Genomic DNA, 13,009 nt, shown 5'->3' on the forward strand with positions numbered 1-13,009 from the left:
TCAGACCTGCAGCTCCAAAACAAAGTGAAGCATCTTTAATTCTCCGGACAGACGACACAGAGCACACAGACTGTAGGTAAAACTTTATTCAGTCACTTTGAAACAAATAATTTAGAGCAGTTTGTACAAAGCCAGAGAGCTGATTGCTCCTCCTGACAGCTGGAAACCATCAGTCCTGGAGAACCGCTGGTTCCTCTCTCTGCCAGTGATAAACACCCAAACATGAAGCAGCAGGAGTAACGTATAAAAACCCTTAGTGTTCCCCAGTAACAGTCATGGCTTCCTGTCTGCGCTCAGAGCTGCAGGCCTGCGCTCACAGCCAGGCTCTGATTGGCTAAAGCCCAGCGGGGCTCTGTGATTGGCTAAAGCCCAGCGGGGCTCTGTGATTGGCTAAAGCCCAGCGGGGCTCTGTGATTGGCTAAAGCCCAGCGGGGCTCTGTGATTGGCTAAAGCCCAGCGGGGCTCTGTGATTGGCTAGTAACAAAGAGCAGCAGCAGGGGGCGCTGTGATCTCAGGTTAGGTGGGGAAGGAGTGACGCAGAGAAGAAGTCTGGTCCTAAACCCTCTGCGCTCGCACTGAAACACCTGGAGTGTGTTTTTTGCATAGGTTCAGTGAAGGCAGCACGGTGACCACTGATTTATTCACAGAAAAGACTCTTATTTTGAAATGCCCAGCGGCGATGCCTTCAGGACCTGGAAATGTGACCATTCTATGTCTGAAGTTCTAAGGGAACCAGATGGAGGGACTCTGGAATGATGATGCTACGTTCAGGTTCCTGTCTGAATGCTAACCCCTACTCTGATGCGTTCAGGCTCACCCCCCCACTCCCATGCACCCCGAGGCCATCAGGGGTCCACAAAGGACACCATGATGTATCGGGTCCCTTTGGTGGTGGGCAGACCCTCGTGGTAGTGCGTGAGGCGGCCCGGGTGCATGAAGGACCAGCCCTTCCTGGGAGACTCCACCTTGCAGTCGTAGCGCAGGAACCGGCAACCTCCACCCTGAAACACACGAGGGTAGGCAGGGTGTCAGGGGTGTCCTGGCCAGGAGGTCTGCATGCGGGGCGGAGACGGCTGTGTACCTGGTAGTCGATGCCTTTGCTGTTCAGGGCGATGTTGATGGTGAAGGTGGAGGAGTCGTGATGCGGCCGCAGATACGGCTGCTCGTCTGGCCGGTACCGGACCACAAAGTTCATGATGGAGTGGGCCTGAGGGTGGAGGACAGAGGGGACAGATGCTCAGAGGACCACATGCTAACTCTGCATTAGCAGGCTAAACTTTATGAAGCATGTTGCTTTCATGCTAACGGTAGCATGCTAATGCTACTCTTTGATTAGCTTGTAGCTTTAGCATGGAAGAAAATGCAGAATTTATTACCTTTCATTAACTTTAGCAGGCTAGCCGTTATGAAGCATTTTTCTTTCATGCTAACGTTAGCATGCTAATGCTACTCTTTGATTAGCTTGTAGCTTTAGCATGGAAGAAAATGCAGAATATATCACTTTTTTAACATTAGCAGGCTAACCTTTATGAAGCATGTTGCTTTCATGCTAACGTTAGCATGATAATATTAGCACGCTAATGCTATTCTTTGATTAGCTTGTAGCTTTAGCACTGAAGAAAATGCAGAATTTATTAACTTTTCATTAACTTTAGCAGGCTAATAAAATGTATAAACATTTAGCAACAGTCTCATTATATCATTACAGTTATTTCACAAAAATATTTTGGTAAAACTAATGTTAGCGTTGGCAGCAGAGGGAGGGCTTTATCTTAAATAACTATTAACAGAGCTTCAGTCCCTTTACACCAGGCATGTCCAAAGTGCGGCCCGGGGGCCATTTGTGGCCCCTGGACTCATTCTGGGTGGCCCCCAACAGCATTTCAATAAAGATTTGGTCCAGGTGGCTGATGCAGATGGAAGTTTTTAGTTTTTAATTAGGGCAAAATTATGACAGAAAAGTAAAAAGCCTACAATTGAAAATGTTAAGTTCAACACAAAGTATTCATCTTTCAATAAACACACTTTTGACATTCTCTTTAATTTCATAATAACATCTATCCAGTGACATTTAATTACTCAAATGCAAACTTTGGTGCATTAAATCTGCTTTGAATTCAATTATTAAATTTGGCTAATTACAGCAAGTGTTTTTAAAGAACAACTGAGTCAAACATTGTTCATATATGGCTAAACCAATGAGTCAAATTAAATTATCCAAAATAATTTGCAAGCTGGATGACCATCTTTTAATATGACAAATGAGCAAAACCCTTTTTTACCTTTTAAAATTATCATATTTTGTAGAGCAGGTAAAAAAATGCACATCATTTTTTTGGGTTTAAAAAAAAAAAATTGTGGGGTTTTTTTGGCCCTCGAGTTCCTTTAACTGGACAATTTTGGCCCCTGTACCGAAAAGTTTGGACACCCCTGCTTTACACCAGGCCTCTCAGTTATAAAACAGTGTGTAGGATCTATAGGAAAGGTGCAGCTTTTGTACCAAAAGCCAAACATGGCAGACGGCAGAAGAGTCCTGACTTATAGAACCAGGCACACCATCAGCAGGTTCCTCCTCAGGTTCTGATCTCTACACGCTCAGATTCAACCATCGCCGGTCGATGTAACTCGCCTCCTGAGTGCTAATGTGGGTCAGAAGATCGTTTTTTTCATGGTTAAAAGAGCAACCAGAGAAAAGAGCGAAGACTGGAAAACGTCCCAGAGAGGGGTTCATTAAACGTGGGAATCAGAGGACACAGCTCAGATGTTCAGACACTGAAAGAACGTTAAAAAGTGAATCTCGTTGCCGTCTTAGCGTCGGACCTTCAACGCCTGCTCCAGAGGAGGCTGAATGTCTGGGTGTCACTGAGGAGGGAGGAATTGTAATTTGTAATTTTAATTAATTTAATTATTAGTCAGGAGGGTCCCCCATAATGAATAAACTCTGATATCTGAGAGGAACTGGCCGCCTGGCAGAGGAAGTATGGCCGTTTGTCCCTCAGCAAAGACGGTAACGTCACCACCAGGCCAGCAGACACAGGTACTGAGGTACTTCACTGATTACCATGACAACTGATGCATCCACTGAGGGACAGTAACACCTGACAACAGACCAACCACTAACTACCAATAGAAGATAACTGACCAGAGAGCCATGAGTGGCTGCTGCTACCAGCTGCTACCAGCTGCACCAGGCAGCAATATTATAATATATTATTATAATATATTATCATTATTTAACTGGGTCACACTGTAAAACAATCTTGGCTCGGCTGGAGGAAACTGTCCACTCCTACAATCCTCCACAGACCTCCTTTCTTCAGTCTGACACCTGAGACCAGGAACCATTGTTCCCTCTAAGGTTCTCTGCTCACCTGTCTTCATCAGAACCAGAGAACCAGGTCAGGACTGAACGACTTTGGAAAATAATCTAATTGTGATTTTTTTATCCTAATATTGCGATTCCTATTTTTTTCAGTTTAATTTATCATGTCTTTTTAAACATACACAAACAACAAATCAAGTTTAATCACTGTGTAGATCAGGTGCTAAAAGAGCCGCTGCGTCTCAACATGGAGCAGAAATGATCGACGTTCTAACTACGATGTATTTAAACCAAAACTGTGATTTAGACTTTTCTCTGCATTAACCACAAGCAGCAAAAATCTCCTGTAAATAAAGATGTTTGTAAACAAGGACTATTTAAAACAAGAACGTTTAATGTTTTTATTAATCAGAATATTATTTAACAGAACAGCTTTTAATTGAGCTGGACATCAATCCTTGTTGAACATAAAGTGAAACCAACTAACATGTTTATGTATTAAACTGATTGACCAGAACTAAATGTTGTGGAGAGATTCCTGAAGGTTTCTGCTAAAACTATGATCATATAAATTAAAACAAGTTATAAAGTTAGATTATCTCACGTGGAGCAAACCCACTTTAAACATTTTACTGACACAAAGGACGCGTCTGATCCACTAATTGTTACACAGCCAAAAAGTGCTGACCTCAGCGATTTGGAAATTGAGTTTTTTAAATTGTGATTATATTGAAAATGCGATTAAGTGTTCAGTCCTAGTCAGGATCACCTGGAACACCAGGAACCACTAAGACAGATCTGTGGCCTGGTGGACCTACCGTCCACATATTTCAGAGACAGAGACAGCGTTGACTGACAGGAACATGGTGAACCATGGCGTCCCCAGTGTCCCCTAATCTGTCCCTGCAGGAGGACATCTGGACCTCACTGCTGACAGGGGACACCTCCATCTCTGCTCTAGAGACGAGGACGACCCTCAGGAACAGCAGCGCTCCACCTGCAGGCTGCTCAGAGACTCCTGGACAGATGTCCACACGTCCCTCTGACCCGTCTCTCTGACCTGTCCCCCGTCTCTCTGACCTGTCCCCCGTCCCTCTGACCCGTCCCCCGTCCCCCGTCCCTACCTTGGGGTAGTAGCCAGGGTACAGCTTCTCGGTGACGGGGGCGATGTAGTCCTTGAGGAACTTCAGCCACTCCTTCTCGAAGCCCACCTGGTTCATGTGGATGTCCACGGTGGGGACGTTTTCGTAGCCTCCGGCCAAGCGCTCGTCCTGGAGGACACAGACAACCAGAACCCGTCACCCTGTGGACCCAGCGGGCTCCTGCCCCCCCCCCCCGGCAGAGCGCGGTACCTTGTGGGAGCCTCCGGACCACTGGCCGTAGTCCTCCATGGTCTCCACCATCTGGTCACACATCTTCTCAGAGAAGGCGGGGAACCAGTAGACGTCTGGACAGGGCTGAAGGAGACAGCATGCAGGAGGTTAGCAACCGGACCCCCACCAGAACCACCAGAACCACCAGAACCACGGGCCCGGCAGCGTACCTGCTCCACCACGCTGGTCCCCTCCTCAAAGATCTTGGAGTAGTTCTCGTGGATGTACTTCTCCCTCCAGTCCTGCAGACACAGAAACAGAGCTGAGTCGGACCGGGCCTTCAGCAGAACCTGCCAGGGATCCAGTTTGTGGTTCTGACCAGCGGGTTGTCGAAGATCTGCCACATGTCCGGGTGCAGCCTGGACGTGTTGAAGTTGGAGGACGCCACCAGACGGCCGAACTCGTCTCGGTTGGACACGAACATGAAGACGCCCTGAGGACACAAGGCGGCGCCGGTGAGTCCATGGGCTTTGGACCCGTGTTCTGCTACGAAGGACGAGGTTCTACCTGGTCTCTGAAGCTGCGGCAGAAGACCATGTCCGGGTCCATGCCCTCGTCCACAAACAGGCTGACCTGGGCCAGCTTGGACCTCAGGACGCTGCCCTGGATCAGGTACACCTGGGTGATGTACGGCACGTTCCACACACCTCTGGGCACAGAACCCCAGACGGGTCAGACACCAGAACCGGTTCTGAAGGCTGGCTTCCTGCTGTCACTGAGCCACGAGGAGCTCCAGCAGAGCCAGCTTCCTGTGAGAACCAGGAAGTGGCTGCAGCATTGCTTCCTGGTTCTGACAGGAAGTGATGCTGTAGCCACTTCCTGGTTCTGACAGGAAGTGGCTACAGCATCACTTCCTGGTTCAGACAGGAAGTGATGCTGCATTACTTTCACTTCCTGGTTCTGACAGGAAGTGGCTGCAGCACCACTTCCTGGTTCAGACAGGAAGTGGCTGCAGCATCACTTCCTGGTTCTGACAGGAAGTGGCTGCTGCATCACTTCCTGGTTCTGACAGGAAGTAGCTACAGCATCACTTCCTGTCAGACAGGAAGTAGCTGCAGCATCGCTTCCTGGTTCTGACAGGAAGTGATGCTGCATTACTTTCACTTCCTGGTTCTGACAGGAAGTGGCTGCAGCATCACTTTCACTTCCTGGTTCAGACAGGAAGTGGTTGCAGCATCACTTCCTGGTTCAGACAGGAAGCTGGGCTCCCTGCTGCTCGTGTGTCACAGAACCATGGATCATAGAACCATGGATCACAGAACCTGACAGAACCAGCAGAACTCACATCCTCTTGCCCTGGACGATCTCGATGTAGTCCTCGGACCTGGAGTAGAACCCCTCTGGACTCAGGGCGCCCCAGAAGTTGCTCCACAGCTTCCCGTGTCTGGACAGCATGGGGGCGATCACCGGCCTGCCACACAGAACACGGGGACGGGTTAAAGCGGGCCCAGAACCACAGCCAGAACCAGCAGCGGTCCAGGACCTACTTGTTCTCCTCGATGAGGATCCTGAGCGTGTCCGGGTTGGTCAGCGCCACTTCGGAGTCGATGCTGAAGTAGTAATCGCATTCTGGGTTCTTCTTACACGCCTCGCTGCAAACACACAGGCTACGGTTAAACGGCGGCCCGCCTCAGGCCCGCTACAGCCCAGAACCAGAACCCGCTGACCCACATCGCCATGGTCCTGGCCTTGTCCTCCTGCAGGTCCTCCTCAGGTCCCACCATGACGGTGTCCGGGAACAGAGCCCTGTGGCGCTCCCAGAACCTCTGGATGTGGCGCTCGTGGTACACCACCTGCAGGACGGGACGGGTCAGCGCAGGCAGAAACGGACCAGAACTCTGGCAGAACTCTGGCAGAACTCTGGCAGAACTCTGGCAGAACGGTGACGTACGTTGTTGTGGATGAAGAGGCGGATCCGGGTCTTGGGGTAGTTCAGGGTGGTCAGCCTCTCCAGGAACTCCTCCATGAAGGGAGTGGGATGCTCGATGAAGACCGCCACGTAGACCAGCGGCACGTTCTCGTCCTGAAACACAGACACGGGTCAGCGGCGCCGGCGCTCACTGGGCGGGTCCGGATCCAGCAGAACCTACGGGAACGTCGGTGAGCGGCAGCAGGTCGTCGTCACAGACCCCACAGCCGTGCTCGTAGGTCCAGGCCGTGGGGACGTAGTTCCCCAGGTAGTTCAGCTGCAGCTGTGGAACCAGAGGACAGAGACGGGTCAGAACCTTCAGTCAGAACCTTCAGCGGACCGGTCCGGGTCAGCACCATTATCAGAGCGACGGGTGGAGCTTCAGAATGACTCAAAACCACCATCTCCCCTCCAGAACCTCATCTGGTATCACAGCAGCCATGTTTACACCCACAAAGTGTCTGGATCTGATTAAAACCCGGCTTAGGTTCTGGAACAGCCCATTCAGCGCTAACAGTATCTAACATTAGCTAACGTTAGCTAACAGTAGCTAACATTAGCTAACAGTATCTAACATTAGCTAACGTTAGCTAACAGTAGCTAACATTAGCTAACAGTATCTAACATTAGCTAACGTTAGATACTGTTAGCTAATGTTAGTATCTAACATTAGCTAACAGTTACTAACAGTTGCTAACAGTAGCTAACGTTAGCTAACAGTATCTAACAGTAGCTAACATTAGCTACTGTTAGATACTGTTAGCTAATGTTAGCTACTGTTAGCTAACGTTAGCTAATGTTAGATACTGTTAGCGCTGAATGAGCCGTTCCAGAACCCGGCTTAGGTTCTGGAATGGCTCATTCAGCGCTAACAGTAGCTAACATTAGCTAACAGTATCTAACATTAGCTAACATTAGCTACTGTTAGATACTGTTAGCTAACATTAGCTACTGTTAGCTAATGTTAGCTAATGTTAGCTACTGTTAGCGCTAAATGAGCTGTTCCAGAACCCGGCTTAGGTTCTGGAACGGCTCATTCAGCGCTAACAGTAGCTAACATTAGCTATTGTTAGATACTGTTAGCTAATGTTAGCTACTGTTAGCTAACGTTAGCTAATGTTAGATACTGTTAGCGCTGAATGAGCCGTTCCAGAACCCGGCTTAGGTTCTGGAATGGCTCATTCAGCGCTAACAGTAGCTAACATTAGCTAACAGTATCTAACATTAGCTAACATTAGCTACTGTTAGATACTGTTAGCTAACATTAGCTACTGTTAGCTAATGTTAGCTAATGTTAGCTACTGTTAGCGCTAAATGAGCTGTTCCAGAACCCGGCTTAGGTTCTGGAACGGCTCATTCAGCGCTAACATTAGCTAACAGTAGCTAACATTAGCTACTGTTAGCTAATGTTAGCTAATGTTAGTTACTGTTAGCGCTGAATGAGCCATTCCAGAACCCGGCTTAGGTTCTGGAGACCCAACACCTGACGCGGGAACCAGTTCCTGGATTAGCTGAGCGAAGGTGGTTCTGGTTCTGAACCTGCACATGGGGTGAGTGGAGGGCTGTGATTGGCCGGTTACCTTGGTGGGTCCGTTGCCGTGAATGACAACAGGAAGCGTGTCGTAGGCGACGTTCCTCACTCTGACCTTTGACCTCTCAAACTTCAGGACGACCTCGTCTGTCAGACAGAACATTGGGTTAGAACATCTGGTTCTGGTTCTGATCCGTTTACAGCCAGGCTGAGGTCAGTCAGGTCCAGAAACCGGACCAGGGATGTTCTCCATCTGATTGGAGTAATAAGCCACCTGATGGGACACGAGACCCAGGATGGGTCTACCAGAACCACCAGAACCACCGGGAGAGGCCTGAAGTCCACTTTGGGTCACTAGAGGCTCAGAACCAGTTTACCACAAAAAACAGAACCTCACAGCAAACACAAGCCCAACGTTATCGAGATGAAGAACCGGTTCTGACAGGTCCACTACAGACAGCGTCCAGAACAGGTCCGGTTCTCACCAATGGCTCCGTTGAGGTTCTGGAAGATTCTGGAGCGGTGATCCAGAGTCATGTTGAACTTGGTCTGAAAGACAAAGCAGAACACCGTCAGAACCAGAGGGTGACTGTACCAGGTTCTGACCCGGTCCCGGCGCTGGGCCCAGTTACCCTCTGGTTCTGGTCCAGGTAGATGCGGGTGTAGAACAGCTGGTCGTCGTCGCTGTCTTTGGACTTCCACTGCTGGACGATGGCGCTGATGTCCGGGGCGAACCCGATGAACCCTGAACACACACACACGGTCAGAACCGGGCCAGAACCACGACCCGGACACCGCACCGCTTCCAGCCCCTCACCTCCGGAGTTCAGGTAGCGCTTCCCAGAATGCACCTGGGGGTAGCGGGAGGCCAGGCGCTGGTCGGGCCAGCAGAACCCCTCGGCGGAGAAGACCACCCTGTGACCCAGAGCCCAGAACTTGGAGAGCAGCTCCTCTGGACCCGAGGAGAAGATCACGTCGTAGCTGCACACAGACACGGTTCTGGTCAGAAGGTCCGACTGGGCCGGCTGGGACCGGTTCTGACCCGACCGAGGTGCTACGTGAGACACCCAGAGCCCAGACTCAGAACCAGGTGTACCGGTAACCGGACCCGGCTGAAAGAAAAGTTCTGATGTGTATCAGAGTTCTGCCTCCCAGGCGTCTCCCTGGAACAGAGGAGGTAATCAGAACCGCTCTGACCTCCATCCAGCAGCAGCGGGTCCGGTTTCAGCCCGGTTCTGAGCGGCCCCTCCCACCGGACAGGTGAGTCTGGTTACCTGTCCACGAACATCACCAGCAGCTCCTGGTCCTCCTGGTGCTTCAGCAGCTCCTTCTTCAGCCACCGCACCTTCTGACCTCCCCCCACCGTCCGCGCCACGTCTCCCCCCCTCCACTCCTCGCCCAGACCCAGAACCTGGAACACAGCAGAGGTACCGCTCAGCCCTGGGCCCGCGGCAGCCACAACCCGGTTCTGGTTCTGGTTCTGAGGCTCACCTTGACGGTGTAGTTGAACTGCGAGGCCGTCCTCATGAAGCGCCTGAAGCCGTCCGTCTCCTCGGTGGCTGCAGTCAGAACCAGGAGCTGCTCTGCAGAGACACAGAACCACTCAGTCTATGTGCTCTAGATCTGGATCACATACTCTGCTCTGATTGGCTGGCTCTAGGTCTTCTGCTCTGATTGGCTGGTTCTACTTCCTCTGCTCTGATTGGCTGGTTCTAGATCTGGATCACATACTCTGCTCTGATTGGCTGGTTCTAGGTCTTCTGCTCTGATTGGCTGGTTCTACTTCCTCTGCTCTGATTGGCTGGTTCTAGATCTGGATCACATACTCTGCTCTGATTGGCTGGCTCTAGGTCTGGATCACATACTCTGCTCTGATTGGCTGGCTCTAGGTCTGGATCACACACTCTGCTCTGATTGGCTGCTTCTAGTACCTCTGCTCTGATTGGCTGCTTCTAGTTCATCTGCTCTGATTGGCTGCTTCTAGGTCTGGATCACACACTCTGCTCTGATTGGCTGCTTCTAGTTCCTCTGCTCTGATTGGCTGACTCTAGTTCCTCTGCTCTGATTGGCTGAGTCTAGATCATCTGCTCTGATTGGCTGCTTCTAGTTCCTCTGCTCTGATTGGCTGGTTCTAGATCCTCTGCTCTGATTGGCTGAGTCTAGATCATCTGCTCTGATTGGCTGCTTCTAGTTCCTCTGCTCTGATTGGCTGGCTCTAGATCTGGATCACATACTCTGCTCTGATTGGCTGCTTCTAGTTCCTCTGCTCTGATTGGCTGGCTCTAGATCTCTTGCTCTGATTGGCTGAGTCTAGATCCTCTGCTCTGATTGACTGGTTCTATGTCTTCTGCTCTGATTGGCTGAGTCTAGATCCTCTGCTCTGATTGGCTGGTTCTAGATCCTCTGCTCTGATTGGCTGGTTCTAGTTCCTCTGCTCTGATTGGCTGGTTCTAGATCCTCTGCTCTGATTGGCTGAGTCTAGATCCTCTTCTCTGATTGGCTGAGTCTAGATCATCTGCTCTGATTGGCTGGTTCTAGATCCTCTTCTCTGATTGGCTGAGTCTAGATCCTCTGCTCTGATTGGCTGGTTCTAACCCCTGGAGCTGCCAAAGAGCACGGTCACATTAAAGCTACAGTTGGCGACAGAACACTTTCTGTTCTACTGGGTGAATTTCTCCTTCCATCCTGACAGTAGTCATCATGTATTCAGAAAAAGGAGGTTAAAATTTAGACCTCTGTGGGAGCTGTAAAAACTGACCAATCACTGCCCCTCGGTCCTAAGGCCAGTGATTGGTCAGAGTTCTGGTTCTGGAGAAATCTCCTCATCTCCTGGTTCTCCCTCATGCCGTCATTCTGACGCGCTCTTTCCTTCCTAGTTTCTGCTTGCTGGCTGCGCACTTCTAGTGTTTATGAATCCACTTAGCTTAGCGGTTAGCTTAGCAGTTAGCTTAGTGGTTAGCTTAGTGGTTAGCTTAGTGGTTAGCTTAGCAGTTAGCTTAGTGGTTAGCCTAGTGGTTAGCCGTTCATTGTAGCTTCGCTGCTCTCACCTTCCAAGGAGGAAGCGGAGGAAGAAGAAGAGGAGGAGGAGGAACAAGAAGAAGAAGAAGAGGAGGAAGAGGAGGAGGAGGAGGAAGAGGAAAAAGAGGAGGAAGCGGAGGAAGAAGAAGAAGAAGAAGAGGAGGAGGAAGAAGAGGAGGAGGAAAAAGAGGAGGAGGAGGAAGGGGTAGAGGTGACAAAGGCCTCCTTGTTCTCCTCCTGCTGTGGTTCCTGACCATCAGCCAGGGAAGCTAGAGACCTGAGGAGGAGGAACCGTTCCTCTGTACTGGGATGGATCAGAGGTTCTAGCAGGTTCTAGAAGGTTCTACAGAACTGGGTCAGATCCCTGCAGCTGGCTGCCGAGGTTCCAGCAGGACGTGTCCCAACACGCCAGATCCAGGATCAGCACATTCCTCCCAAACACAGCGAGGGTTCTGTTGGGCTCCTGGAGACACAGACTCTCCAGAACCAGAACCAGAACCAGAACCAGGCTGAGCATAGAGCAGTCCACAGCAGCAGGAGATCTTCTCAGGCTCATTTATTCATCCAGTTCTTCTTCTGTCTCCTCACTGGGTGAGACAGGTGCTATTCAGCAATAATTAACATTAATTACCAGTAAATAACATTAATTAACAGTAAATACATCTCACTGCGTGTATGGTGGTAGCAGTAATTAATATTAATTAACAGTAACTAACGGTAATTAACATTAATTAACATTTATTAACAGTAAATAAAAACGTCACACTGCGTGTATGGTGGTGAATAATTTGGTTATTCAGCAGTAACTAATATTGAATGTAACTAACATTAAGTAACAGTAATTAACAGTAGAAAACATTAATTACCATTAGTTACATGTTAAATTATGAACCTGAGGAGGAGGTTGTAGTATTAATTTAAGGGTTGCCATGGTGATAATTGTAACAAAGTTCCTGTATTTTATGCTTCAGCTCAGGCTTTAAATAAATAATCCGTTAAATTAAAATAAAACCAGGAACCAGCAGCGGTGGCTGCATGTGGGTCAGAACCTGAGGAGGTCCACAAAGGTTCTGCAGAAAGCATCCAGTTCTAGATGCTGACTGAGGGGCTGGTTCTGGTGAACCGGGTTCTGGTGAACCGGGTTCTGGAGCCCCGGTTCTCCCCGGTTCTCCCCTATCGGGCCCATTTCAGACCGTCCCCCAGAACCCGCGGGTTCCCCCGGAGCTCCAGCGGCTCACCGTCCTCCGCCTGGCCGAGCAGAGCAGCCTGCGGGGCGGCCTTACCTGGGGAGAGCTTCCGCTGTTCGGCCCCCGCGGAGCCGAGGAGGCAGGCGGCGGCGAGGCAGAGCAGCCGACAGGAGGCCATGATGTCCCGCGTCAGAACCGGGTCAGAACCGGGTCAGAACCGCTGAGTTCGGCTAAACAGAACCGTTATCCGCCGCTTCCCAGACAGACGCAGCTCAGTCCGCGTCCTCAGGTCCAAACCTCGCGATGCTTCCCGCTGCGAGACTTCCCAACGTCAACAGGGACCGCGGCGGAAGGCGGTTCTGTGCTCAGCCAATCAGAAGCCGAGGATGCTTGACTGACAGCCTGCTCAGCCAATGGGAGGCCGACAGATGGAATCAGCGGCAGAGTGGTGTTGCGTTCAGGTTCTTCCAAGCGAGAAAGTTCGTGAAAAGACCTGAATCTGTGCCACGTGTGGAATTCCACGGACCGAGGGGGACACGGAGAGAGCGTGGGAGGCAGAGAGAGGGGGGAGAGAGGAGGGAGTTTAAAAGAACAGCCTGATTGTTGCATAAATACACTCCCTGAGCAGATTTATCAGGCCTTTTCCTTCATTAGATAAAGTCAGGCTTC

The 13,009-nt window shown here is 50.3% G+C and overlaps 1 protein-coding gene across 1 annotated transcript; it reads right to left on the reverse strand.

Moving 5' to 3' along the window:
* Positions 1 to 68: 68 nt before the first annotated feature.
* plod3 (procollagen-lysine, 2-oxoglutarate 5-dioxygenase 3) lies at positions 69 to 12,660 on the reverse strand. Its single transcript, XM_036131098.1, has 19 exons — positions 12,437 to 12,660; positions 9,627 to 9,718; positions 9,410 to 9,546; positions 8,953 to 9,116; positions 8,768 to 8,880; positions 8,621 to 8,684; positions 8,185 to 8,282; positions 6,786 to 6,887; positions 6,587 to 6,718; positions 6,367 to 6,488; positions 6,183 to 6,287; positions 5,981 to 6,106; positions 5,203 to 5,344; positions 5,015 to 5,128; positions 4,866 to 4,937; positions 4,675 to 4,779; positions 4,447 to 4,593; positions 1,082 to 1,207; positions 69 to 1,001 (listed from the first exon to the last, which is right to left on the reverse strand). The coding sequence occupies exons 1-19, from the start codon at positions 12,516 to 12,518 to the stop codon at positions 846 to 848; spliced, it is 2,199 nt and encodes a 732-aa protein (XP_035986991.1). The 5' UTR covers positions 12,519 to 12,660; the 3' UTR covers positions 69 to 845.
* Positions 12,661 to 13,009: the final 349 nt, after the last annotated feature.

Source organism: Fundulus heteroclitus, unplaced genomic scaffold (genome assembly GCF_011125445.2).
Source record: "Fundulus heteroclitus isolate FHET01 unplaced genomic scaffold, MU-UCD_Fhet_4.1 scaffold_41, whole genome shotgun sequence".
Classification (NCBI taxonomy): Eukaryota; Metazoa; Chordata; class Actinopteri; order Cyprinodontiformes; family Fundulidae; genus Fundulus; species Fundulus heteroclitus.